Source organism: Seriola lalandi, unplaced genomic scaffold, assembly GCF_002814215.2.
Source record: "Seriola lalandi dorsalis isolate HSWRI2012SDOR001 ecotype SW California unplaced genomic scaffold, Sedor1 jcf7180002054494, whole genome shotgun sequence".
Taxonomy (NCBI): Eukaryota; Metazoa; Chordata; class Actinopteri; order Carangiformes; family Carangidae; genus Seriola; species Seriola lalandi.
In genome coordinates this window covers 1,367,717-1,395,595 of record NW_019525047.1, presented here as the reverse complement: position 1 = coordinate 1,395,595, position 27,879 = coordinate 1,367,717, and the positions used below count along the sequence as shown (strand labels likewise).

Here is a 27,879-nt window from a genome sequence, read left to right as displayed (position 1 = left end):
GAATGCAGCCAAAATGTCCCAGCTGCATGATGCAAAATACAACCATCTACCACCAATGGGCACAATCAAATACTTTATTGTGTAAAAGGGTACAAAGATTCAGTTTGTTCACTGATATCATTGTAAACAAAATACAGAGTGACAGTGGTTGTTGTGACTTGGAGACTCTATTCACCTCAGCTTAAAGACCTGTACTCAGGCACTTCACATTTTTATATAAAAATATGCTATTCTCTTAATTTTCTGCCTAATAAATTAAGACATTCGACATCTTCTATTCAGTCTGTAATCCATCAGAATTGTCTACATGACATTTTTCTTTATTAAAGACTCTAGAATCAATAGAATCACCTCTTGTGTGTTGTTGAATGCACCTCAGAGCTACAAACCTACTGTAAACCACGTCACCTCTTACTTTTAGCAAGGCTAAAACATTCCTTATTTAGTGCAGAAATCCTACACTTACAACAACCTTGACATAAATGGCCAGTGATCTGAAGGTCAGGCGTCTCCAGCAGCTTGGCTAGCTGTGCTTGAATGTCAGGCAAGTACTGTAACAAGCAGAGTTTTGAGAGGACTACAGGTAGAGCCTGATCCTGGTTGTAGTTACATGCGGTGGATGTTGTTGTGATCCATGAACTGTTTGAGGTTCTGCAGGTTGTCCCACCACTTGAAGAGGAAGGTCTCTGCGATGAGGCTGAACCAAGGTGTGATCTCCAGTTCCTTGCGCTTGGCCTTCTCTAACATCTCCTTCAGCTCCTCCTTGCTCACATAACAGTGGCTTTTGATCTCGTTGGGGTCGGGAATCAACTCCACGTCCTTCAGAGAGACATAAGAAAAAAAAGACACTGTTACTCTCTATAATCTGAATTAATTCAGGACAAAGATGTAATGTATGCACCCACATTGAGTCGAACAGGTGTTCATCAAGATATAATCGTTCTTCTTCTGATACATAACCACTCTGAGGTATTGTGTCAGCAGTAGTTCAGCTGCAAACTACATTGGTCCTGTATCTCATCATTAAAGTGTCAACTAACTTTGCAAAGATCACTCAGAAATGCTGTTCTGCAGCTCTTGGTGTTCACAGCCATTTGATTGGATAGAGTTGTGCCCAAAGCTTAGTACAGTATATGCACTTTCATCTCACACCTTAGAAAGCAATGAATTCCCAAAGATTATGTAGTTAACAGACTCTCTCTAACTGTGACTGCACTGGCGGTTCTGTTTCCTCATGTGTGAAAATTTAATTTCCGTGTCACTGTCCTTTTTTTACTCCTAGTTTAGCTCAGTTCCTATGGTTCAATGGTTTCTGGAGGTTTTTTAAAAATCCAGAGAGATGCAGCAGTCACGCTCAGAGAGTGTAGCCTGCATCCTGTAACAGCACATGTGTGGTGAAGAATGCTAAAACAACTGGGACTGAGCAGAGTGAGTTATGCTTGTTCCTGAAAAAGCCTTTTCAGTTTGTGCCTCTCATGTACACTATGATCATTACATTGGAGTCACAGAGCACATTCATAAAGAATGTTGTGTTCATTTTTTTTAAATGTTAAATAAGCTGGTTTTATGTATAAGGTTTTACATATCCCACCTTCAAGACATGTAATTGTCTTTTTATTTGTGTACCTTATATTTATATTGTGTTATTATTGTTACTTATAATTTTTTTGTTTTATGTTACTTGCCTAGGGACTACGGATGTAAATTCAGATTTTTGCGACAATTCAGCATGTTAACATCGTGTACTGATGTTAATTAACATGCAATGTCTCTATCATATAAACAAATAAATAAAATAAATAATTCAAATGACTATAGGAATAGTCTCTAGGCTGATAGTGAAGCTACAATATGTGCTTTACTGTGTAATCTGTACTTGGTGGGGACAGGGTACATACATGCTACCCAGTAAGTCCCAAACCAATAACTGTCTGTACTCAATGTGTACGATGTAAGTCAAAACTGATGAGTCTTGATATCAGCTTTACTGGTCAATATAAATGTTACTTTCTATCACTTTATATTTTCATACGAACACATTTGTAATTTTCTTGTCTTGTAATTTTTCTTGTGTTTTCAACTCGAGCAAGAACATGTATCATTCCTGGTCACAGGATGAGAGAACTGGGACTTATTTAATCCTTATCCTTATTTAATGCAAATCTAAGACCCAACAGACATTACTGTGCTACCTTCTGCATGAAGAGGATGTAGTCGATCTCATGTTCTCCCCAAACACCGTCTGACTGGGCCTTGTAGTGGATCCTGGTTAGATATGTCATTTCATCTGGTGTCACCTGAAGCGGAGAAGATCAGACGCAGGAAAACATTCACCACAGTCCATCAGAATCCACTTCCATTCGACACAGAAGCCGGGACTTCAAACGCACACACACACACACACACACACACACACACACACGCACACGCACACACACACACACAGTATATTTACCTGTTCCATGGGGATACCCAGTTCAGCTTTGAGTCTCCTCTGAGCAGCTCTCCTCACTCCTATAGCATCCTTCTCCTCCAGCTCACTGTCTGTGTGTAGAGGATGACTGCAGCATGTGTTTGTGAAACAGCCTAGGAAACACACACACACATGGGAGATGTTTAAACACACTACCTACTAATGCTTGGACTGCTTATAGGGGTTTAACTGGGGGGGGTTTAAGGCTGTGCTGCTGACCTGGAAAAGTGATTTTGGCATCAGACCGCTGTTGTAAGAGCAGCTTCTCTTCACTGTTGAAAATGAAGACGCTGAAGGCTCTGTGCAATAAACCTGGTAAAACAAAGACACAAATTATTAAAAGTACAAATCTAAAATCCGGGTAAAAGGGAAATGTATAACAGGTGTGTGTACATTTCAGCATTGTAGAGAGATACCTTTGTCGATGTTGGAGTTGAGGTGGCAGTTTTTCTTGGTATCAGCTCCGGTCCTGCTGTCGTTCTCGTCGATGAGGATGCACATTTCAGCCAGTAGCTGCACCTGCTTCTCGTCCAGGTGATCTGTGGTTATCTCAGGCATTCTGACTGTAGACTGCAGGTGTCTCACCTCACTGCAGGGCACCACGACCAGGAGCAAGCAGCAACAGTAGAAACAGTTCAGTGTGTTGACAGACCTGACCCTGTCTATATTTCTTACTGTTTAATAATGTCTGCAACTTTTTTAATTACCGGTACTTTATAATCTGTCCACTATTAACATATTACAATTAAAAGACGTAACATATTCATGTATAATGATATAAAGAAAGGAGAAAACGGTCAATCTGACACCAATCTTATGATCTTGGCCAGTAAGTTAACAAAATGTGCATGTAAAAGTAATATGGCAATAAATGCAGCTTGCTTTAGTTGGAGTATACCGAATTGAAATTGCTGTTATGAAAGTGAAAATGTGTAATTCAACCAATACAGAAAGCCACATCAAGTTGAAGACATTTTAAAATAGAAATTGGCATGAATTTCTTTCCTCACAAGACAGCAACATGTATTCAGTGAGACAAACAAGATACAGTAAGCTCAGCTATCAATAGCACAGTCACTCAGCTCAGAGACAACAAGCTTATCTGAGGCTTTCCTGTCTTTAACATCTGACTATGACTTTCAGAAACCTACAGGGCCCCACGCTTACCTGGCTAAAGCTCTGCAGCAGGTAATGATAGGCGTGCGGACGGGTCTGCTCCACAGTGCTGCGGCTCTCCCAGTCGCAGGTACGTTTGGTTTCAGCACGGCGGCCCTGTCGCAGAACACTCTCCGAAGCACCGCCCAAACAGCCCGCACCATCGCCTGACCGAAACGGAAAACCAATCACACGGATTGAAGCTGTGGGTGTTGGTAAAAACAGGAGAGGAGTTAACCCAGTCAGGATCAGAGGATACACTGAATGATAATTCCGGAGGATACAATGAATGATGATGAGGATGGACATGAACTACAGCTCCCGTAAAATTGATCATAAAAATTAATTTTGTTATTAACCAATAGATTCAAAGTTTTATCAATAGACTGTATAATTTCAACCCTCTAAACCTTTTTACCTATACCTCATTTATAAGTACCGTAGTATTAAATTTATCAGGACTGTAACTAGTTATTATAGTCATTATTGATAAATTTAATAGTTATTGTTGAGATAAATTGATATTTTAAAATGAGACAACAAAGAAAATAAAAAAAATCACAACAGCTTCCCAGAGTCCAATTGGTCATCTGAAAATTTCTTGTTCTGTCTAATCAACATGCAAAAACTCATTCATAATTCCTCCATTAAAAGATTTGTCAATAATATGCCAGAAAATAGTGCTATAATTTCCTAAGGTGACACCCTCTTACAATTTACAGTCATGGTAGACAAAAAACAAAAAACATCAAATCATCATATCTTAGGTAAAAGCACACTATATACAAACATACTATACAATAATTCGATTATCAAAATAATTGCAGATTCATCGACAAATCATTGCAACTTCAAAAAATACTCCATTAAAAGTAGAAGTTGTGTAATGAAAACGTTACTCAAGTAAAAGTATGATTGTGTTGTCAGCAAAATCTACTTAAAGTATCAAAAGTAAAAGTACTTGATGCAGTCAAATGGACCCTGTGACTGTTAGATCACTGTAGATTATATGATTAGTTGTTACTGATGCATTAACATGTAAGCAGCTTTTTGCTGTGGAAACAAATAATCATAAATGTATAGACTGCTGGGTAGTTCATAACAATCCACCATATTCTACAAGCATGTTATATTCTACATGTAATATAAACTATAGTTGTCAGGTTAATGTGGAGTAAAAAATGTATTTCCCTCTGAATTGTAGCGGAGTAGAAGTGTAAAGCAGAATAAAATGCAACTAATGTACAAGTGCATATGAATACATGTGTTTACTTCCATCTGACATTACACCACTATGACCTCTATCTATGAAGTACAGTAGTTCAGAGCCCGCAGTCCCGGTCCAGAAGAATACACTCCGGGTTTTAGTCAGAGCTCGCCATCAGACCACAGCAGAGCCCACACCACCCAGGCCTCTGACAGCTGGACTTAAGTATGAACTGTTTGCCACATACACGACCTACAGAGAAACCGATAAGGCGTTCAGCTACTTACAGAAGTACTCTCCTGTCTCCGCTGGATAAACCGCGTCTTTTAACGTATTATCCGTTTGTTTACGGCGACATTTTACAGCTCAGTGCTGTAGTCGGACGACCTAGCGTTCACTCCCTGTTTCTGACATCACGATTTTTCATTGGTTGGTTTAGCGGCGGCGTGACACCCCATTGGCTTAAAAAAGAGCAAACACAAACCACGTGATTTAAAATAAAATACGTTGATGTGTCGAAAAATAACTAAAATTGTCATAGCTATTAAACTGTAGCTGTCAAAGTCATCCATTGACAACATGCTGAACACTACAAATTAACAGATTCACACGTTGCACATCGAACTAGGAAGGTCATCCACCACCTGCTCGGTTATGTATAAACGTACGCTGCAGTGACGGCGATATGTGGCAGCTAGCCGTGTTAGCACGGAGCTAACCCCGTTTTCAGACTTCCATGCTGGACGAATGTGAAGTCAGACAGGCAGTGACAGCGGTGAGTGTCGGAGCTAATCCGTGCATGGAAGCTGCTGGGTCACAAGTCATGAAAGCACGCATCGAACAGTAATTTACCCCGTTGATTTGCTAAGGACAGTTATTGAGCACAATGTACAATAAATTCATGTGTGCTATCGTATGTCACACTTCCACTTCCAGTATTTTGCTTGTGACTGTAACAGTAGCTAAATTTTAAAAGCAATTTGGCCCTACGCCTCCATAAGAATAGCACGACCCCGCATAGTCACAAAATGCGTCGTCCTCTTAGCATGTCAGACTGTGCGCCGAACTCCCATTTAAAAATACTGAATTTAAAGTCGTAATGTTTGTTGGTAAACGCAGGTACATTATGGTTGATGATTTAGGTTTCTTGCTTCCACGGCTACAAATAGTAAATACGGGTTGGTTATAATTTACCAGGAAACGTTCATTTATTCGACAGAATGTTTAATTTCTCAATATTTGTACCTGTTATCGCTACAGCCGTCTCCCAGCAGCAGTGAGTAGTATTTAGTAAAGTGAATTAACTCGAAAAGAGGTTTCATTGAAATGCTTAATGGATCACTGTGTCATGCACATACCTGTTATTTATTTATTTTGAATAAAATATCTTAAATTTAGTTCGACAAAGTGTACTGTACATTTTTCTGATGAGTAGTGTAGCATTAAATTGCTGGATTTCTGGAGTTTGTAATTCTGTTGTTTCAGAGCAGTTGGTATCAGGCCAAGACTGCACCAACAAGCTCCCTAAATCTGAATATATCTATTGGCTTTTTCAGATCTCTGTGGGAAGTTACTCTTCACATTGAGCAGTTCCTTCAATGGCTGTGAACCTGAACTTGACTTCCATATTACCTGCAGGTAGGTGGTGATAACCCACCCACTAGCCAACCAGGGAGCTTGGCTTTTGTTCACCTGCTTCTCAGGTAGGACGTGAGCAGAGGGGCAGGGCCACCCAGCAGGTAGGAGGGATGCCTGTGGAGGGCGGAAGCAGCAGTGGCTCTGCTTCAGCTGCCCGTCACCCCAAGCAGAAACGCAAGGCTCACAGTTTGTCTATCCGGCGCACCAACAGCACAGAGGACAGGCCACTGGGCATCCAAAGAGGAGACATGCTGGAGGGACAGGTGAGGGAGATGCTGCCTTTTCTCTCTCTTTCTCTTACACACACTCAAGCACATGCACATGCATTCTTGACATCTGCAGACAAAGATCCAGCCATATAATAACATGGGTTATTGGAATGACCCACTGAGTTTCTTCTGCATCTGTTTAAAAAAGCATTTACCAGAAGGTCATTCTTTGTTAATTAGCATTTTGGTTGTCATTCTGTTCAGGTGTGAGGCTGTTTTTTGTCATGAGGGTACAGTACTAGCCGGTTGAGCAGCATTGCTTTTATTTCTACCTGGTGTAACATCCACAGCTTCCATGCTACAGTGTGTTTATGAGATGTGGTTTCTCCCCCCTGGGAAAAAAAAACTTTTTTTTTTGTTTAGTTTTTTTCAAGTAGCTACAAGGATGAAACTTGGTTTGATCAATATTGTCTAGATTTCACATCCTTTTAAGTAAACCGCCTGGTGTGGATGTGCATGCTGGTTACTGATTCTTTGTGGTAAAACAAAGGAATCTACTGTTACTTTTTAAGCCAACTGGTTCCATCAAGTTAGCGATTAACCATTTCCACAAACATTTAAATTGGAGCCACAATTGATTTATTTCTTCCAGAGAGGGAAGACTGTAGGCTTTATGATGGATGAGCAGACATTTCCTGATGCAAACCAGCTGTAGAAAACTATCAAACCTCTTCTCTGCTGAGATAATAAAAGTTTCTGTTTCTGTTTGATCAAGATTTGTGGTTGTTAACTTTTGGGAGTTGGCTCTAGAGTGACCTTATTGACTGTCATCTTTTGGATAAACCTAATAAAGAGTTTGTGAGTAACTGTCAATTGCTTTAAATAGTATCAACATGTTTTTCTGTTGTGAGAAATTGAACTGGTAGACAAAGGAAGACAAAACTGTTTGATTTTAAGCAGTTGACTTTCTGCAAAACGTGAAGCTTTTTCATGATCCAAATTTTGAATCAAAGTATTCAGTCCAAAACATGTGATGTGAGGATTGATTTTTGTCAGTATTCACCAGCTCATGGAAACCCTTTAGTATTTACTTTCTCTGTTCGACCACGTCCTTGACTTATCAGCCTCTAAAACTAGAGCTCAGCTTGCACTGGACTGTTGTCTCATCAAGTTTTAATATGGGCTGCTTGTCCAGGACTGATTAGTCTTTTCACCAGGCCTTTTTTTCTCTTTTGCCAAGGCATGCTGCCTCTGTTTATGTGCTTAGTCTACCCCACACAGCACAAGTTCCTCATACACAGACAGCTTTACAAACCTACATATTACACACAGAATGCATTTTCTTCCCCACTTTCAATGCGGTCATTATTGGCTAGATTACGCTGTAGGTTTTATGGCCATAGCTAAGCAGCTTTGAATTCATAGGGGCTGCCTGTTGTTTGCGAATTGACCTTTTTGTTTTTAAAAATGTGTTGACATGTGGCGCTGACAGAATGGTCAGGTGGTTAACGTCACTATGACAAACTGCTGATTTGAGTGCGTGCCAGAAGAAAGAGTGACGGTTAAGTGTTTGCTTTTCCCGTCTTTCACGTGGCTGTAGAAATGAGCAGCAGCTCTCAAAGCGAGCTGTCAAATGCAGCTTTTTGAGTCCATTGTTTCACAGCAGCCTTTACGTCTCTTTGCATGGTAGTCTGCTGTCGACTGGTCGTCTGAAAACTGGGTTATTCTAGGGGTTCACAATGGAGGTAAGTGAGTTGAAACTGGTTGGACCCCGCTTGGTGTGTAGCTAGTTCATTGTAAGTAGGTTGTAGTTCTGCAGCTCAAAATGTAGCTGGTGGCAGATTAAAGCAGGTAAATATACAGGCTACGTCTGATTTGAGATTCATGTGGATCTCTTTCGATCTGTGTGGTGTGTATTTTATGAGTAAGTCTCTTTGAATTGATATTAGATACCTGTTTGTCATTGTGAAACTGACTTCAATCATGTCAGCAGCAGCATTTTTAGGGTTTGAACATATTAACTTAAGAATAGTCATTTAAAAAAAGAAAAAAAAAGTTTATAATTTGCTCCATATTCATCAAAGTTACAAAAACAGAAAAACTCACAAATAAACAAACGGCACATGAATCATGATAACAGTAGCCACAGTCAAAGATAAATTAAGTGCAAGGTAATTATTCTTTTAAAAAAGAGAATACATAGACAGCACCAGTTAAAATTTCAGACACACCTACCCATTCATAGGTTCTGGTTTATTTTTACCATTTTCTACATTGTAGAACACGAGTGAAGACATTAATACTATGAAATAACACATATTGAATTATGTAGTTGTAGTAAAAAAAAAACAAAAATATGATTCATACTTTAGATTCTTTAAAGTTGCCCTCATTTACCTTGATGACAGCTTTGCACAGTATTGGTGTTATCATAACGAGCTTCATGAGGCAGTCACCTGGATTGCTTTCCGTTAACAGGTGTGCCTCGTCAGGAGTTAATTAGTGGAATTTCTTGCATTCTTAATGCTTTTGAGACCATCAGTTGTGTTGTGTCGTGGTAGTGTTGGTATACAGTAAATAGCCTTATACTAATCCATATTATGCTTAGAACTTAGAGCTGTAAATATATATATGTGTATAAATACACATATATATATGTATATATATATATGTATGGTGGTGCCATTCAATTTTCATACAATGTGATACTGAATTTTTAGGCCTCTATCACAGTTTACTCTGAGGTTCATACATTTTCTGTCCTGTTTTTTTCTGTCTGTGCAGGACTCCAAGCTGCCTCTCTCCTTACGGAACAATCTTCTTGACCTTTTTGGCCAAATTGAGCGCGAGTTCGAAAATCTTTACATTGAAAACCTTGAATGTAAGTAACTGAAGATTTTGATTTTTTTTTCTTACCTTACTGTATTCATCTCAAGCTGTTGGCCGACTAATCAGATGGTTTCAAGGTGCAGGTAGTGTTCGCTTACGGATGCCGTGTCACTGTGCTAACATTACAGTACGCCGGGAAATTGACTCCCTGAATGAGCGTCTGACCGGAGATGGACAGATTATTGAAGGAGGAGACCCCACCAAGGGAGCCCTGAAAACAAAAGGTCCAGTATTTCCCACATATGTTTTTTTACTCTTTAGGCTTTTGTATTCATGAATACATTTAAAAATGCTTTTTCTTTATGGAGACGATTGTGTGGCATTCAGATGAAGCTATATACAGTATCTCAGTGCCATGGTGGCTGGAAAATTCCACCTGGAAAACTTTCATTACTTTAACACTTAAAGCTGGTACCTATAAGGGGTTAAATTAACATACTGTTTATTTATTATCTTTATAACAGTATTTAAAGAAAACAGTCATCCATATTTCAGTTCGCATAGTGCTCAACAATGATTGGCTGCATCCTATAAAGGTCATTGCATCATGAGTTCAAAAAATTCTTGTTGTACATCTGTGCACAAACACAATAATGGAGAAGGCAACCTGCAAAAGTAGTCTGTCCATGATAACGTGAATACACCTTGAGGGATCTGTATCACCATTATATTACTAAAAATTACTATCAGCCAGAAGATTTGTTAAATACTCAAATTTTGATATTAGCTTTAATTGCAGTCAGTTTAAAAACACCTGTGTAAAAGATATGAGCTCAGATTACGTGCACACAGCTATTGCAGCCTGTGTGAAAATGTGATGAATTTGACGTGGACATGACTCATGTTCATAGTGCAGCAGTAAAAAGGAACTTTCAGGGGAAAAACACCTGTGTTTCAGTCTGACAGGTTGATTAGAAGGCTGATTAAGCCTGACATGAAGCTGAACCTGAAAATTAGCCTGACCAGGAGAATTTGGAGGATACGTTTCCCTAGTAACCTAGGTCAGACTTTATGAAAAAGCTTGCTTTAACTGCTAATCGTGCTTCATCAAACAGCCTTGTGGAACTGGCACATCCCTGCTGGTCCACAGGTTGTCTGAAGTGATTAGCAGCCATGATGAGAGTGCTGACAACTAACCACTAGAAACACACAACACAGATTTGTATTGCTGATGTGTGTGCTACTTAGAGTCTTGACACTTTATTAGGCCGTTACTGCAGCAGTGAAACCAACCATTGTTCTTTGTCTCTCCATCACACAGCCAGCCACAGCACCAGTCAACTGTCACAGAAGCTGAAGACGACCTACAAAGCCTCTACCAGCAAGGTACCTGATCCCAGCTGTGTTAAGCGTTCTATGGAGCCTGTAAGAGTGGTCACCTGTGTGAATGACTGAGCTGTTGGGATTCTGGCCTGGGGTAATAGTAACCACACATTCAGTGAGGGGAAGGAAGTGTTTGTGGGTGAACAAGTTGTGACCAAATGTTATTATTGTGAATTGTTTTGAAGCAATGATGGATTAATATGAAGATGTTTGACGTCTTCCTTTTTAATCTCTTGCCGAGGTAGAGATTGTACGCTCTCCACAGCAAAATAGGTGGACCTCGCAGCTTCAGTGTGACCACATGGGAGTTGTGGGGTGGAGATTCATGGGTAACTTCCTGAATGCTTTGTTTGTCACTAAGCATTGTGGGAGCAGCTGTGGGCTGAGTCTCTTTTTTTTTTTTTTTTTTCTTTAACTAAAGTCCGACCTTGACTCCTCATCTCTTCTCTGCTCTGCACCCTGTCAGGTAATCTGGGTGAACGGCTGCATTTGTAAAATCTAGAAAACATATTTGTTTAGTTTCTTAAAGAAAGGTTTCTTAAAGAAATGTTTTGGAAGTGATTGGTTAAGTTATTCATTACAGTAAGGGCTCTATTTTAACAGCCCAAAGCACACGGTCCAAATCCCATGGGGCAAATACATTTAGGGCACGTCCATATCACTTTTGCTATTTTAGCGGCAGAAAAAACGGTCGCTGCTCCAGGCGCATGGTTCAAAGGGGTTGTTATTGGTCTCTTAATTAATCATGGGAGTGTTTTGGGCGTAACATTCAATAATATTCAATAAATCACTGTGCCACCTCCCATTCCCTTTAAAAGCCAGGTGTGCTTACACCTTGGAATATTGCTCTTATAAAGTTGCAGTGTTTCAAACTATTTGTGGTGAGATGATGACATTTTGTGACTGACCAGTGAGCCAGTCCTGGCACATACACGCAGCACTCTGTGCACTCTGAGGGGAAAGGAAGGGCTGAGTCGATCGGTGCACTGCGTACAGCTTTACAAAGAAGTAACGGCACAAATCACAACGCTGGACAGAGACAGAGTGACCACAAGCTGAGCAGCCAGTTAGGTTAGCTTAGCACAAAGAATAGAAACAGTACAAACAGCTGCTATGGCTCTGGTAATGGTTAAAAAAAACTAATTCCTGCCATCAGCACGTCTAAAGCTTTATATCCATTATATGTAAAAACACTTTATATCCAGCTTGTTAAATCCATACAAACACTGAAGTGTGCCGGGACATTTCTTGGCCGGCTGTGTGGCAACAGCCAAGAAATAGCCCAGGACAGATTAAACGAACAAAATATACCACGTTAATATCCAGTCTTTACGCTAAGACAACCTAACCAGCTGCTGGTATTAACTTCATATTTACTGTACAGACATGAGAATATCGTTGATATTTTCATCTAACTCTTGGCAAGAAAGTGAGTCATTCCCCAAATTGTTTAACTATTTCTATAAAGCAGGGCTCAACAGTGTGAGCATTTTGCAGATGCCAGTGTGTGCAAGTGTGAAAGATATTGTGGATGCACTCTTGGGAAAGACTCTGAGTACATTAATAATGGACTAGTTATGTCAGTTTGCTCCTGCCTCTTATGCTCACTGTATGTTTAAGATTCAATGTTTAAAAAAAGAGATGCATTAATGTCATGTCTAAAAAAAAAAAAAAAAACTGTGCATTTAATTTTTGTCTGTGCCCCTTTGTTTTCATGTAAGGGCCAGTGCTCCTAAAAATAAACGTAAGCATAGAGCCCTGTGATGGTTTACCGTAAGTACCAATGTTGAAGTGTTTTACTTCAGTGACACGTGGCTTCCTCTTATTTTTCCCTGTCTCGTTGCCTCTTAAAGCTAAGAAACAATCTTAAAGCAGCCAAAGTCTGAGCTAGATGAAGAGTGGGACTCAATCCTCTTCTAATTTGAGAGAGATAGAAAAAGAGGACACATGAGTTCAAGGCAGGACTTCTTAGAATAACCTCCTGATGAACTAGTTGCTATTTAATATACAGCTAACATCTCAGCTGGCTAAGAAATATGACCAAAAACTAAATTTGTTATGACTAAAGGGGCTTGAAACTTGAAACTAATGATCTGCACTAATTGTATCCTCAGTTGCTGCTCGGATGACCTTGACTGGAATGAGCTATTCTTCTTGATGCTCACTGCTCATTGTGTTTCTAATGACAGCAAACAAATAATATTGTCTCGTAGTACAATGTGAATGTAAACACACCAGACAGAATGAGAGCGTATATTAACACATGTGAACCAGATGCTTTGCTGCTGCATGTAATGACTACCAATGATCTAAGCTTATTGCTGTGGTCAGCTGTCTGCTTGCAGCAGCATGTACAGTCAAACTACAACCTGTCCCCCCTTAGATTGTTCTTCTGGGTGACTGAAGGCCATGTGTAAACAGACCACTAGATAATCTTGTGTTAGGTATGCACCACTTGTATAAGTGCACATCCACCGGTGCTTGATTTGGCTGAAGTGCAGTTCGATATTAATACTCTAGTGACACAGTTTGGTGCAATTTGAAACCATAAACCTTGTGGCAGTTGCAGAGATGTGCTCTGATGTAAAAACAGCACCTGTTAACAGGATGCACACACACACTTGGCTTTTGCAGGCTGCCCTTCTAGAGGCCTGTATCACAAAGAAAGCTCAACTTAGTCTGGCTCTCTTTGGTTTACCCGCCTTCTCTGAGCTTAACATCTGAGTGATTTACAGCAGGTGTGAGATAAATACTGTAATGAAGAGGCTGTAGAAACACTACGAATAATATCCAAATGTTAAACGTAATGCTATGGCTATAAATAAGCGTAAGTTATTAGGTAGGCATATTGAAATATGCTCAGCATTTTTAATATGTTCAGTAGTTCTTAATTTGTCTCACGATGAACAAACTATTATGAATAGGTGATGAAAAGTGATTCAAAGACTCTTTCTACTGCCAAAGAAGAGAGCAAAGTACAGATAATCTGTGCAAAAATGGCTGAGGAAAAGAAATGGCTGATAATGCCAAAACTGTAGCATTTATAATTAAATAAAACATTGTGCATAATTAATATCCAGATATAATTGCAGTTCATTAGTCTGTGGTGAACTATCTCTGTTTCAAACACAGAGTGGATGCATAATTGTATTGTATAAAAGCATTTCCTCTCTGACACAATTATGAGCACCAAAATTATTCTACAGTTATTCTACTGTTATTTTGTACATGTCAGGATCCTGTAGGAATGATGACTCACTTTTTTCGGGGAGCTGTCAGACTGTTGACAGGTTTTGATCTGCTTTGGAGCAGATTAGCCGTTAAAAGTCAATCAGCCTCATGACACCTGAGTTAAGCCAAGAGGAGGTGGCTAACCCTCTCACTCTGTGATACAGGCCCTAGATCTTACATAACCAAACTTGTTATCTGTGAATCTGTTTGTCAGACAGCAACAATAAACTGTGATGTGAGTAAAAAATGGAAAGCTACTGTTATGTCTTGTAGTCTCAGGTATGGTTATGTTGCCAGATTTCAGTTAAAGGTCCCATATTTTACACTTTTCCTGTGTTTTATTTGAAGTGTTGATCCATCAGAATATATTTGCAGTTTAAAAACATGTCATTGTAGTTTCACATCTCCTCTCTCAGGCTTTCTTATTGGCTGACTATTTTCTGAATGATTGAATAAAAATATAGCAGAATTCAGGTAAACACTCAGAGAAACCAAATCCTACAAGGTTGGGCGGTGGGCAGGGCTTGGTGCATGGCTTAGATAAGTGACTGTTTTTTTGTGACATCACAAAGTTACAGAAGTCCTGACTCGTTTTAAGGCTCAGTTTCTGAATGCGGGCTGTGTGCATTTCTCTGGACTGAGCACTATACTTTCACAGTGTTAATATAAAACCTAGACCTGTTTTATAATCAAAAAACACATGGACATCTAACTTTTATACTATATGGGACCTTTAACAAACATACCCAATTGATTCCCTTGTTTCTGTAACTGTAGCATATAAAGCCATGTAAAAAAAACTGCATACATGCTGGTATTTATCATCTTATATTGTCCATCTTGTTTCTTTCTTGTCTCTGTCATGCCCACCTCTCCTCCCTCCCCTGCTCAGATTGTGTCCAGTTTCAAAGCCACCACAGGGTCCCGTGCCTTGTGCCAGCTGCTCAAGGAATACGTGGGCCACCGGGATGGGATCTGGGACCTCAGTGTCACACGAACTCAGCCGGTGGTCCTGGGCACCGCCTCTGCAGGTACACAAAGTCACTTCACAAACTATTTACATACAGTATACATACTGCATTGTTTTTTGTGGGTTTTTTTTAGACAGTCAACATGCTGTGTAGTTGTTTTCAATACGATTGATTAGTCAAGATTAAAGGTGCTGCACGCAGTATTTACATCATTATGTCACTGTCAAATTAACTGTGATGCCTTGATGCAATGAGTGAAAAATGAGTAGAGATGATTGATGGCATCTGGTGCACATCAGTAGTGTTGTTAATGCTAATATCTGTAAGACTCTCAAAGACAAAACTGTAATGACTTTTCATTTTTGTTGAATGTAATTTAAAAAAAAAAAACAAAAAAAAAATAAACAAAAACTAATTTCCATCATCTTGAATAGGGAGAAACCTTTAAAGCTTTAGTTCTGTTTCTGCTGCTCAGTCTGTGTTTCACCATAATATGGTCCAGACATTTCTCACCAAATCAAACCAGATAGCCCACTATGTAAAAACCCTGACTCAATAGCTGATTATTGTTTAAAAAAAAAAAAAAAGAAATTGTGAATGGCTTCATGTTCATCAGTGTGCTCTCCTCACAGACCACTCGGCTCTACTGTGGAGCATAGAGACTGGGAAATGTCTGCTGAGGTATGCTGGTCATGCAGGATCAGGTAATTAGAAAATTAAATGGATACAATAGATGTAGCAGGTACTGTTGTGTCTTATCTCTGTTTATACAACACTGGCTGGTTCACGTCTCAAGCATATGCTGTATTACTGTGAGATATAACGGAGTCTGTCAACATTTGCTCACATGGCTTGTTAGATGACAGGAATACTTGATGTAACATATGTGCATATGTCTCATCATTCGCCCACAGTCAACTCCATCAAGTTCCACCCCACAGAGCAGATGGCCCTCACAGGTCTGTATCTGAATGCATGTGTGTTTATTTTGGTGATTTGGCTACATTTAATGTTTGTGTCAACCATCTTTTTCCTGCCTCCGTTGTCTCCAGCAGTCAGTTCCGTGTAGATGTGACTGTTTGTTCATGTGTACTTGTGTTTGCACAGCCTCTGGGGACCAGACGGCTCACATCTGGCGCTACATGGTGCAGCTTCCTGCCCCCCAGCCACCACCAGATGTCAGTGTAAGTAACATTGTACTGTTCTCGTCCCAAGGTTTCTATAATAATAATAATAACCTGGAATGTCATGGAATTTTGAAATATGTATGTCAAAGGATGGAGGTGAATATCAAGTACATTTACAAATAGGTTGCTTTACTTTCCATGGTGAATTAATCATACAAAAGCACTAGGTCCAAGCTATCGCTGTTGTGGCAGGCATCTGTGTACATTGCTTGGACTCTTTGTGTGTCCTTCCATAGGCTCCATGTGATGAAGACCAGGACTCGTCAGACAGAGAGGAAGGCGAGGTGGATGGCGAGGGCCCGTTTGAGGTCCCTACCGTCCGGGTCGCTACAGCAACCCTGAAGAGCCACCAGGGTGTAGTGATCGCAGCTGATTGGTTGGTTGGAGGCCGTCAAGTGGTGACAGCTTCCTGGGATCGTGCTGCCAACCTGTATGAGGTGGAGACGTCTGAACTGGTTCACACACTCACTGGTAGGCAAACAGGCTGGTACTATATCATAGAACAGCAGCATATGGTGTCTTTGTTTGTTATGTTTGTGTTTCAATTATTTGAAAATGTACATATTGCTCATGTTTAGATGTTATTATTTGTTTTTGTGCCTTTGGTTCATGCTGTTCATCTTAATATGATACACTCCAGTCATCTGAGGAAAGGCTACAGCTCATTTCCAAATGAACACATATAGTCAATCAAGTTTGTTTATTTTATATCTGTTCTTTGCAAGAGAGTCTGCAATTAGGTTCAACCACAGGCCACTTTTTTTATCAGTAATGTTCATTACAGGTGCAGTGGATACATAGGCCTGTATGTTTTTCATATGTTATCTTTCTTTGAACTAATTTGAATGATTTTTAAACAGTTTTATGCCTCTCGACTGGCAACAGCCAAGGATGGATACATGTCCGTCCCATTCTCGTGAATATGATATCTCAGTAACACCTTGAGGTGTTTTTGAATTTGCCACAAACATTCACTTGGCCAAGGCCACTGTGACCTCACAGAACATGTTTTTGGCGTCTTGAATGTGATATCTCAAGACAACCTTTAGGGAATTTCTTCAGATTAGACACAAACATTCATTTGAACTCGAAGATGAACTCATTAGATTTTGGGGCAAAATGCAAAGTAAGGTCAAAGGTCACGGTGACCTCATGTTCTTGTGAGGAACGGCCAAAGGGAATTTCTTCTTTTAACATTTGGCACAAACATTCACTTTAACTCAAGGATGAACCGATTAGAATTTGGTGGTCAAAAGTCAAGCTCACTGTGACCTCACAAAACAAATTTTTGGCCATAACTCCCAAATGTATACACTAATTGTGACACAATTTAACTCAAATGTCTTTAAGGATAAAATCAAGTGATGACATTTTATATCCAAAGGTCAAAGTTCAACTTCACTGTGACATCATAATGTTCTGCAAAAACACTTCTGGTCATTATTCAACGCTGTAACTCAGGAAGGGGAGAGTGTGACCATTTTCCTCGGCTGGCTGGTGGAGTCATTCTAGTTCGGATTACATCTGAGGTCTGATATGCATATTAGTGAGCAGTTTATGTAAATATTCACCTATCAAAAAAAGGCTCATAAATGTGAAATGGTTTGTTAAAAGGGGAGAATAAAGGGAAGATCTTTTTTGTTCAGATTCCCAATCAACATATGATGAAACCACTGTTTCCTTTACTTTGTGTGACTCTAAACAATAACTCCACATTTTGTGAAATATGTGTGTTATGAGTGTTAGATGAGAAGATCGATAGGACTCTGATGTCTGAAGGCTAAATATGAAGCTACAGCGAGCAGCTGATCAGTTTAGCTTAGCACAAACACCAGAAGGCGAGGTGGATGGCCAGTTCTTGTACAGGTTAGACAAACAAAATATAACATGTTAATCAGTGAGGTTTAGAGACGCTGGCAGGCAGACAGAGGCAGCTAGCTGTTTTTAACCAAGTTAAGTTAAGCATCTGCTGGCTCTTGTTTCATATTAAACATGTTTCCCAAATTTTAAAAGAACTGCTTTAAAAAAGTTTAGAATCTAAACTTTTTTAAAGCAGTTCTTTTAAAATTTGTGATTCATCTAAACTTTAGATGAATCACAAAGAGTTACATATGGTTACCATTATGTTTGTGTGTATGTTTGTAGGCCATGACCAGGAGCTGACCCACTGCTGTACCCACCCCACCCAGCGGCTGGTGGTCACCTCATCCAGAGACACCACCTTCAGGCTGTGGGACTTCAGAGATCCGTCCATCCACTCTGTCAATGTATTCCAGGGACACACTGAGTAAGTCTGTCTCTCTTTCTCTCTCTCTCTCTCTCACACACACTCTCACAGACACAGACACACAGACACACAGACACATAGACACACACACACACACACACACACACTCTCTCAGCTCAGTTTGAGTGATGGCTTGTTGCTGCAATCTTCATTTCCCCCACAGGGTGGTGCTGTAGCATCACTCTGGTCTGTGATCCCTTTCAGCACTCACTTTTTTTTTTATCCTCAGACAGTGCCACATTAATTTACAGACCCTGCTGCTCTAAGCCAAATCCTCAACTTGCCTCTCATTCATTACTGAGCACTTCTCCTCACTTCGACGGCTTTCTTGTCCTTCTCCCCTCTCTTTCTCTGACTACCTCTGTCTCTCTGGCTCGCTCTCCTGTTCATTTATCTGTCCGTTTTTCTGCGTTAATCCTCCACTCTGTGTAATTTGGCACTTCGCTCGCTGTTAACACTCAATTGCAGCCGCTCATTTCAAAACGATGACTGTCAGGCTTGTCTGTGGCTTTCAATGGCAGCGCTCTTTAAAAAGCGTAAGAAGTGTGTGTGTGCGCGTATGCGTGTGTTTATGTGCATGTCTACATGTGTGTGTCCTGGCTGGCTGGCAGCCTTTGATTGCAAGTGGGGGGATTACATAGAGCTCATTATGTACGACCCCAACATGTATAATTCCTGCAGATCCCACTTTAATTCTCTCCCATAGACAATTGGTGTAATGAGATTAAGCACCAGTGTTTCACAGTTAACGACAGCCCTCCTCCTTTCCTTTCCTTCCATCCATCCTTATGTCCTTCCCAAACGGCCACGATGTGCTTTAAAGTGAAAACGTCCCTCCTTGTCCTTCAGTGGTTTATTTAAAGTCACAAACTCAGACATTCAGGCAAATTCCTTAATCTTTAGCCGTCAAACCTAAAAGCAAACAAAAACAGTTTGAAAAAGTCTGGAAAAACTGAGCAGCTGTTCACTGTTTAGCTGCTGTGTATGAGTAATCAAACCTGAACTGGCTTATTGTACATGAGCAGCTTCACATTTAGGTCTGCAACTAATGATTATCACAATTTCTCTCAGTTAGACCAATAAGAGCAAGAAAGGAGTGTTTGACAACAATTTTTGCTTAAAGATGACTTCAGTTATTAATCAGTTATTGCAGACAATTTCTGTTGATTGACTTAACAATTAACAAATCGTTGCTTTAACAAAGATAGTGATCGTGTCTGTAAATAACCACTAACAATAACCACACAAGATTTACTTTGAAGAAGCTCCTAATATGTTGTCCAGTGTCAGTTTGTATTGGCAGCATTGAGCTGGATACTGCAGATACATGTGTATGTTTTTCTGGTGCGTGCGTGCATGTGTGCGTGTGTGTGTGCTTGCGTCTGTGTATGTGTGTGCATGCGTGTGTGTGTGCGTGCATAGGGTCCAATTGTAAAAGGTTGCACCAACAGTCACCCTGACCCATGCAGTTTACTCACCCACATGCTTTTTCCACTTTCCAACTTGTGAGAATTTTTAGTTTCAGCCGAACCTGCGTCATCTCTCTGCCATGTCTCTTGCTAATTTTCCAGAATCTCCAGCATGTTATAATGATGTGGCATAAATGGCGTTCTCTCTGCATCCTCTCTGTGGAAACAGCAGAGGAGAGTGTGAATGGTTTAAAAGGCAGAAGAGAGCTGGAGGGGAGACATCCTCTTGTTTCCACCGTCTTCACTGGCAATTACAGCTAACGCTCCCTGACAGTGAAAGGCGGCAGCTAAAAGTGCAGCACACACCCTGTATCCCACCCCCCCGCCGTAATTGCAGAGTAATGACGACTGCACATGAGCTAACAAAGCGGCTGAGAACAAACGAGAAGTGACAGTGGACTTGCTCTACAAATGGGATACCATGTCACGTTTGTCTGTCCAGCCATCGACGGCTTTCTGAGACATTTGAATGCAGTTGATAGAAGTGTGTGTGTGTGTGTGTGTGTGTGTGTGTGTGTGTGTGTGTGTGTGCGTGCGCGTGTGTGTGCGTGCGCGTGTGTGTGTGCGTGCGCGCGTGTGCATGCATACATGGGGGTGTCTGTATGCAGATTTGACATCCTTTCTCCTGAGGAATACACCAGCACTTACCAGGTTCTCAGCGACTGTCAGTGTTACTACAAAAATAAGAGCGCTCTAAAACCTCTTAGTGGTCCGTACTTGAATTGTTTCATTTACATTTTACATATTGGGCATATGGCTCATGCTCTCATCCACAGTGATTCACAATGACTGCAATGTGAAATTTTTACAAATGTGTACATCAGTCATCAAAAGCACTCATTAGGAGAGAGGATAAGGATCACAGCCACAGTGCCAGAACAAATACTCCAGTTTACCTGGCAGATTTATGTGTGATCGAGCGCTGGTAGGTGAAGATATAATAACAATGCAGAGGATTAGTTTAATCAGGATCTTTAGTGCAGATTCTCTTGTCTGGCCACTGCATTTCATTTACCAATACACAGACAATCAAAACATCAGTGATCATCACTAGGTAAACTAAGAATAACTATTCAGCAACATCAAGCAACATGAAATGCATATACTGTTGTGAAAGAATGAGCCGGGCATGTGAGAATTTCAAAAAGTGATGATCTCAAGTCAAAGATTGCCCCAAAGCAGCTGTGTGTCAGACTGTTTGTCAGAGCTTTCCTCTCAGTAAAGAAGAAGGAGGAAATTTTAAACCGTAATTGCACAAAATGTTTGTAGTTAGTGAAATAAAATCTCCCTTTCCTTGTAGAGGCTGAATCTGTAACTGTGACAATTCCATCCTAATATAACAGTGTCAGTGCGAGCGGTTAGTTGAATGAGTTTAGGGACGGAGTCCGCCTGTCGTGGCTCGTCTCTCAGGTCTTCTTGAAATCACACCACAATTGTAGAGACAAAAATATGACTGTTAGGGGGCCTTTGGGCTTCATGTGAGACTTTCAGCTCACCTTAACTTCTCCAGCTGCAGAAGGGGTCCCATGATTCCTTCTGTATGACTCTCTTCCTTTCCAGCTCCCCGAGTCTCCAGTCACAAGGAGTCTTGACCTTGGCTGTCAGAGACACTGCAGAGATGCCATTAAGTAACAGTGACTACTCCCCTCCCTCCTCACCACCCATTCTAAAAACCCTTTAACCTTAATCAACCTTTTAATCAATTACCTTGTCTGATTACGCTCCCCGTACACCTCCCACCTAGCACACCTCCTATCTTTCTTACTCCCTGTCGCTCTCTCTACCTCTTGTATTCCCAGGTGGGCTGTACCCTGCAGTGTCAGAAGGTGCCTGTAACGATACAGCAGTTTCCTAGAGCCCGAGCCTCTCTAATAGTTTAGGGCCCTAATTATCCCTTAATGCCATGTCAGTTTGAATTAAGGGGGAAGCCAGTTTTGGCAAGAAAAACTAGATGTGGAAATGTGTGTGTGTGTGTGTGTGTGTGTGTGTGTGTGTGTGTGGACACCACACAATGCTAATCTTAATCAACAATCAGAAATCCCGTCCAGCTTCTTTAGTTTATATTTAAAGTTCCCTCCATGAATGAGGAAAGATTGAATCAATGGAGGCCTGATTTTGTGCTATTATGTGGATCACGACAGGTTGGAAGAAAGGGCGTGTGAGGAGGAAGCTGTTACCACGATGTAGCGAATGGCATTGTGTATCTTTTATCCTATCATATCTAATTGTGATCGGGGTCGTGCTCTTTCACACCTGTTGTGTTGTCAGGGCATACTGACCACTGCAGTGGTGGCAATGGTAACCGCTGCAGTTCACTAAAATCAGTAACAGTCAGCAATATAAACAGTGTATGGTGCATCATCTACTGTTTGGATGAACATGTGTGCAACACCTTCTGCAGGTCGTTATAAAACAATATGTAACACATTTTATATATATATATCTTGAATATTGAAAGGTGTCTACATACAGTATGTAATGCTTGTACAGTTATGGATTAAATCTGTCACAGTACATTTTATTTATAATTGGAAAAAAATAGAAATGTAGTTGAACTGAATTGTGTTAATAGATGAAATAATAAGTGGCAGAATTATATTGTGACGTATCACATAGATACAAATATCCAAATATGTAAATTCAGCTTATGATCTATTTATAGTGATTTCCCAACCACTGATTCTAACAATTTACAATAACCAGTCAGCTGTCCATCAACCTGATCAGTTACCCTGTGCTGCAGTCGAGTGTCTGAAGACAAGTTAGCCAATTATTACAGATGTTGAAATAGTTAATTAAAAGTAACAGGGAAATGGCTGAAAAAGTTAAAAGCAACTAGTTAGCTAAAACTAAAAGGATGGAGCTGAAATAACTAAAAGTAATGGATGAACAGGTGATGTAGTCGGCTAATCATTATAGAAAAGCTAAAATAGTCAGCTAAAACTAAAGGGTACATGATTGTATGTTTGTTATATGAAAATATAAAGTATAACTACTTTTCATATATTTGATAATGTTAAATAACATTAACACTATCTATCTGAACCCCTAAAATATGTTTAATGGATTCAATATATTTGAGTGGCTCACATGGGTAATTGAGCTCCCATCTGAGGAGGTGTGTCAGACAAAGAAGGTTTAGAACCATGGCCCATCATTTGTGATCCCATTCTTCAAAAGTCATGTCTTGATACAGTGTCTTGGTTTATTTTTTCAGTTTACTTTTGTAATATTTGATGTATTGAACGTGAACATGAACAGAATCACCCACAGAGAAGACTCACTGTAAATGTGTAGAAGCTGTAGAGAGAATGGAAACTGTCTTTCACAGAGTATCGACAGCTCAAACACGGTCGGCGGTGTGAAAACTTTCAAGTCGTTATATACGACCCATCGAGATGTTCCGACAGCTACACATATGTAACAGGAACAGAGCAAGTGTGATCCTGCCTCTGTTTCTTTCCTCTGGTAGGAACGCCCATAACATCCTGACATATCACTGTGACGCGTGTGAGGATCTGTCTCATATTCCAGGTGTATGAGTAATATCAGGGCCGTCTGTGGGAGAGGGTGATGAGACTGGCTATAAATGTTAACTATTCCCTCCCAAACTTTCCTCTTTTTCCTGAACTACAAAATGAGTATAAATTCCAACTATGTAAGATATAAAACATACTGTATACATACAGTATACATACATCAGCTCTCTTCACTGCACTTTAATTGGATGGTGGAGAACCGTGTGAATTTCCTAGATAAGATATACTTTTGATTACAATGTGAACACAGAAGGGAGAGAGTAACATTTTCTTTGTGTAACAGCTGTCTTCTGTTTTTGTGTGTCCGTCATTTGTAGCACGGTGACGTCGGCAGTGTTCACGGTGGGCGACAACGTGGTTTCAGGAAGCGACGACCGCACAGTTAAGGTGTGGGATTTGAAGAACATGAGGTCGCCAATAGCAACTATCCGCACTGACTCAGCTGTGAACAGGTAGGTGAAGGGACACGTATAACTGTAACGTGTTGCTGCAAAAAATAAGTGATGCATGTTGTATGTTTTCTTAAGGCAGAGCTGCTCTGCTGTCAAGCACATTTAAATTAACTTAGTTTAAATAAAACATTTTTTAAATTAATTTAAATAAAAAAAATTAAACTTTAAACTTTTTTCTGAGCTTAAAATGCTCAGAAAAAAAAAAGTGAATATCTACAGCTCCTTGACAGCCGGGCAAACTACGATTGCTGATGAAGATCAGCTACTAAATGTACCTTGAGCCTTAAGCTTCAAAGTGCAATAGTTTTGACAGCTGTTGTTTCTAAGGTCAAGAATGAGTTTTGAATCGCAACTCAGGACAAAAACATGAAATGTGAACATCTACAGTTTCATGTAGCCAAAGTATTGGTACATACTTGATATCGAAATATCTTATTGAGATCAGGAGCCAAAAAATGTGATCAGGACATCCTCGGTTTTGATGAAGCTCTTAGACTTTCCAACAATACATGTAAATAACTTCAAACAGGGTTACTGTTTGGGGCTCCATGAGGTCATGATTGCTGAAATGCTGTTTTAAAGTTGATGTTCTCCATTGTGAAAAGAAAATAATTCCTTTTAAAACAGATGATAGTGACCTCACCAGCTCGTGTGTGTGTGTGTGTGTAAACGAGAAACTGAAATGTGCCGAGGTAAATCTGTGCTTGAGATATTTCTGTAAATCAAGCGCTGAATTATACAACTTAGCTCCTGACTTTCTTCGGGAGAATGAACCACATCTGAACCTGATTTAAAGTGAACTCGATCTGACGTTTCAGGATAAGCGTCTCTGCCAACCAGAGGATCATCGCTCTGCCACACGACAATCGACAAGTCCGACTGTTTGATATGAGCGGAGTGAGGCTGGCCCGACTTCCACGCAGCAACAGAATGGTAAGGAAGGAGAAAAAAGGTTGACAGGAAGTAGTGTGTTTGATTGGTCATTAAATCTAACATTTCAAACCTGTGTGTTTGTGTGTGTGCGCAGGGTCACAGACGTATGGTGTGTTGTACAGCGTGGAATGAAGAGAACCAGTCATGCAACCTGTTCACCTGCGGCTTCGACCGACAGGCCATCGGCTGGAACATCAACATCCCTGCACTGCTGCAGGAGAAGTGATGCCACACACACACACACACACACACACACACACAGACACACACACACACACACACACTCACACAGACACACACACAGACACACACACACACACGCACACGATTACACACAGTGAAGTAGGTGACTGATCAGAATCTATCCATGTACATACAGTATATACAGTATGGTACAAATATACACTGTAATCTGTGGCCCTCGTACATGCTAGTATGCTTTAAGTGTTTTCCCTGTGAAACGTGAGCTGTGATATATTTCACAGCTTTCCAGCAACCAAGCAAGAAGGTGTGAAATATGTTGTTCATTATCACCGTTCGTGTTATTTTCCAGGATGCAGCTATTAACATTGATTGATGAGAGCATATTATTCCCCAGACTAAATTATCCCGTCTTTCATTGTGCACATGTGCAGCTGAAACCTGTGACTGAGACGGTTCCAACATTTTAAAGTCCGAGTGTGTACGAGGCCACAGAGCTGCTCTTCTGTATTTGAGCCCTTCACTTATTTAGCATGGATTGTGAATTGTGACGTGGCTAAGCTTATCCATTCGTCTCTAGCCCTTGCTGTTTAAAGTATATATTTGACTTCATGGTCACAGGCTGCTGCTCACATCACTGCTGTTTTAGTTACTGCTGAATGGACGCTCTTGCATGTAGATAAACATGGTTTGCGAATGTTACTTGTAAAGTTGTGCGAGAACAATTATAAGGCCAGGACCTGGCTGTAGAATATGATTTAAAGACATTATGTGTATATTAAGTTGTGGCCTGATAAAGTGACCTGTGCTGCAGGTTGTTGCTTATTAATGGATTATTGTCTCAACTGTTATCCACCTTTTTGAAGGTGGAGCTCAGAGAGGACAACGTGGTTCTGTGAAATGTTTTTATTCTTTTAGTCCAACATGAATTCTTTCTTATCATGGAGTGAAACATATCATATTCAGGCCTGCGAAGTTGTCTTAACATGTTTCAAACAGGACCTGCTGTCCTGTCTGAAGGTTTCCACTGATCGAGATTCATGTCTTTGCCTATTACCTTTGATGCTTTCAATTCACAGCCAGCCTCCATATTTAAGATTTCAAACTTATGATACTGTAACTCTGCCTTGTTCCATGTTTACAGTCTTTTTTTTTTTTTTTTTTAAGTATTGCTTCATTTTGCCTTTCTGTCAGGATGCAAAGTCTCAAGAGCATAGCAATAATGGGAAAACAACTGCACTTCCGTTGCTCACAAATCCTCTACAGGTCTGTGAATGTTATCCAACATCATCATGCTATAGTATTCACTACATGTCTCTACAGGTGTAGGTGTCCGTAATCTGCCCCCATATTTCCTTGGTGTTAGTGAAATACAGACCCATCCTCTTCAGCCTGTTGCCAATTCAGAGCCCTGTGTTGCTGTAGTGTGTGTGTGTGTGCGCGCTTTCCCCAAAGTGAATTTGTTGGTTACTAGTCATTTCTGTGTTTCAGTAACAGCATGTCAATATCAAGTTAGTGTTGACACTTTGCATTGAACCCATAGCCTTGTACGACCTCTTGCACCTTTCTGTTTTAGATGAAGCTGTTCAGTCTGTGAGAAGCGCTCTTTATCCAAAAAGCAATAATCCAGCTTGCTGATGTTTCTGGTGCTCAGAGTGAAGCCCATTTCTTTTCTTGGAAATCAGTGAATCTGACCTGACGTAACACACTGAATCTCAGTTTGAGAACTACACGGTAACTTATCTGGAACTGGGCTTGACCGGAAATCCAGGATACTCTTTACTTGTTACACTTGTGCAATATCCCACACATGAAGTCATGCTGTCGTTTTTGACCTTCAGATGTTTAACTTATTTCAGTGCTGTAAATCCCATAAGATGATTTATTGTACTCGTGTGACTGGTGTAGCTGTAGCTCAGTGTACATAGGTATGCATAACTTACCCAAAAGTTGGCTTCAGCCGACACTTCACTGCTGTTTCTACCAACAATAGAGCCGGGATGGATTTTTGAAGTCAAATATAATGACTTGTAGAAATGCCTTACCATTGCATTGAAAACGTTGCATTAGCCTTATCCATCTGAGCATCAATGCACTTTTCCAAATGCTTGTTAAATAACTAATTGTGTTCCACTGCACAGTGCAGATAGGATTTTTACTCCTGTTTCATTCAGGGAACTCAATTTAGCGCCCACTGGTATCACTGTCATTTTAATCTGCAGGTAGAAAGGCAAGTCCGATTTCCGCCCCACATATGAATTCTAACTTGGAGGAAATATGATTTTGGATTGATACATTAAATTACTGCGTGCCAGATTGGACGGGTAAAAAAAAAAAAAAAGTGGATAGGCTTCGCTTCATTGTAGCGAATCATATTCACCTCAAACTTCATTATGTGATCTACTTTGCATACCTTATTGTGACGGGTACGTGCTCTCTGACACTTTCCAATAAAAATATGTGATTTCCTTTTCCAGTCTCTCATGTCTCTTTTTCATCTTATTAACACATACCCCCTCTCACCTTTTTTATCTGGTTCAAAAAGGTATGTATCATTTTGAAAGCCACATTTTAGTCATCTGGATGTAAATCTGGTGCCTCGGGATCATGATGTCTGGTGTTAATGAGAGAGGAACATCGAGGTGTGTGAATATCTGTACCTAGTGCAAACAGGAACTTTATTTCAATGAAGGCTGATAAAACACTTAATGTTTT

At 40.3% G+C, this 27,879-nt stretch overlaps 2 protein-coding genes across 6 annotated transcripts; one reads left to right on the top strand and one right to left on the bottom strand.

The window, feature by feature from the left end:
• Positions 1-60: 60 nt before the first annotated feature.
• idi1 (isopentenyl-diphosphate delta isomerase 1) lies at positions 61-5,247 on the bottom strand. Its single transcript, XM_023412902.2, has 7 exons — positions 5,123-5,247; positions 3,641-3,831; positions 2,890-3,062; positions 2,693-2,785; positions 2,456-2,586; positions 2,193-2,297; positions 61-819 (listed from the first exon to the last, which is right to left on the bottom strand). Exons 2-7 carry the CDS (start codon positions 3,790-3,792, stop codon positions 607-609), a joined length of 867 nt encoding a protein of 288 aa, XP_023268670.1. The 5' UTR covers positions 3,793-3,831; positions 5,123-5,247; the 3' UTR covers positions 61-606.
• Positions 4,996-27,636, top strand: LOC111659831 (WD repeat-containing protein 37-like). Of its 5 annotated transcripts, none has more exons than XM_023412898.2 (15): positions 4,996-5,060; positions 6,474-6,736; positions 9,467-9,563; positions 9,700-9,795; positions 10,833-10,897; positions 11,140-11,223; positions 15,018-15,156; positions 15,729-15,800; positions 16,011-16,055; positions 16,204-16,280; positions 16,520-16,754; positions 18,429-18,570; positions 23,896-24,030; positions 24,849-24,963; positions 25,058-27,636. In XM_023412898.2, the coding sequence occupies exons 2-15, from the start codon at positions 6,584-6,586 to the stop codon at positions 25,187-25,189; spliced, it is 1,587 nt and encodes a 528-aa protein (XP_023268666.1). In that variant the 5' UTR covers positions 4,996-5,060; positions 6,474-6,583; the 3' UTR covers positions 25,190-27,636. The 5 variants fall into 5 exon arrangements, with proteins under 5 accessions (XP_023268666.1, XP_023268664.1, XP_023268669.1 ...); XM_023412896.2 differs by having other exon boundaries at positions 6,392-6,736; XM_023412899.2 differs by lacking the exon at positions 4,996-5,060 and adding an exon at positions 5,310-5,610.
• Positions 27,637-27,879: the final 243 nt, after the last annotated feature.

Excerpts from the sequence above, each read along its gene's own strand:
- idi1 (XM_023412902.2), bottom strand. The coding sequence starts at position 3,792 with ATGGTGCGGGCTGTTTGGGCGGTGCTTCGGAGAGTGTTCTGCGACAGG. Across the intron at positions 2,298-2,455 it reads TGGGTATCCCCATGGAACAG|GTGACACCAGATGAAATGAC; the intron begins GTAAATATACTG and ends TCTCCGCTTCAG. Across the intron at positions 820-2,192 it reads ACATCCTCTTCATGCAGAAG|GACGTGGAGTTGATTCCCGA; the intron begins GTAGCACAGTAA and ends GTCTCTCTGAAG.
- LOC111659831 (XM_023412898.2), top strand. The coding sequence starts at position 6,584 with ATGCCTGTGGAGGGCGGAAGCAGCAGTGGCTCTGCTTCAGCTGCCCGT. Across the intron at positions 10,898-11,139 it reads ACAAAGCCTCTACCAGCAAG|AGATTGTACGCTCTCCACAG; the intron begins GTACCTGATCCC and ends TTGCCGAGGTAG. Across the intron at positions 18,571-23,895 it reads GTATTCCAGGGACACACTGA|CACGGTGACGTCGGCAGTGT; the intron begins GTAAGTCTGTCT and ends CGTCATTTGTAG.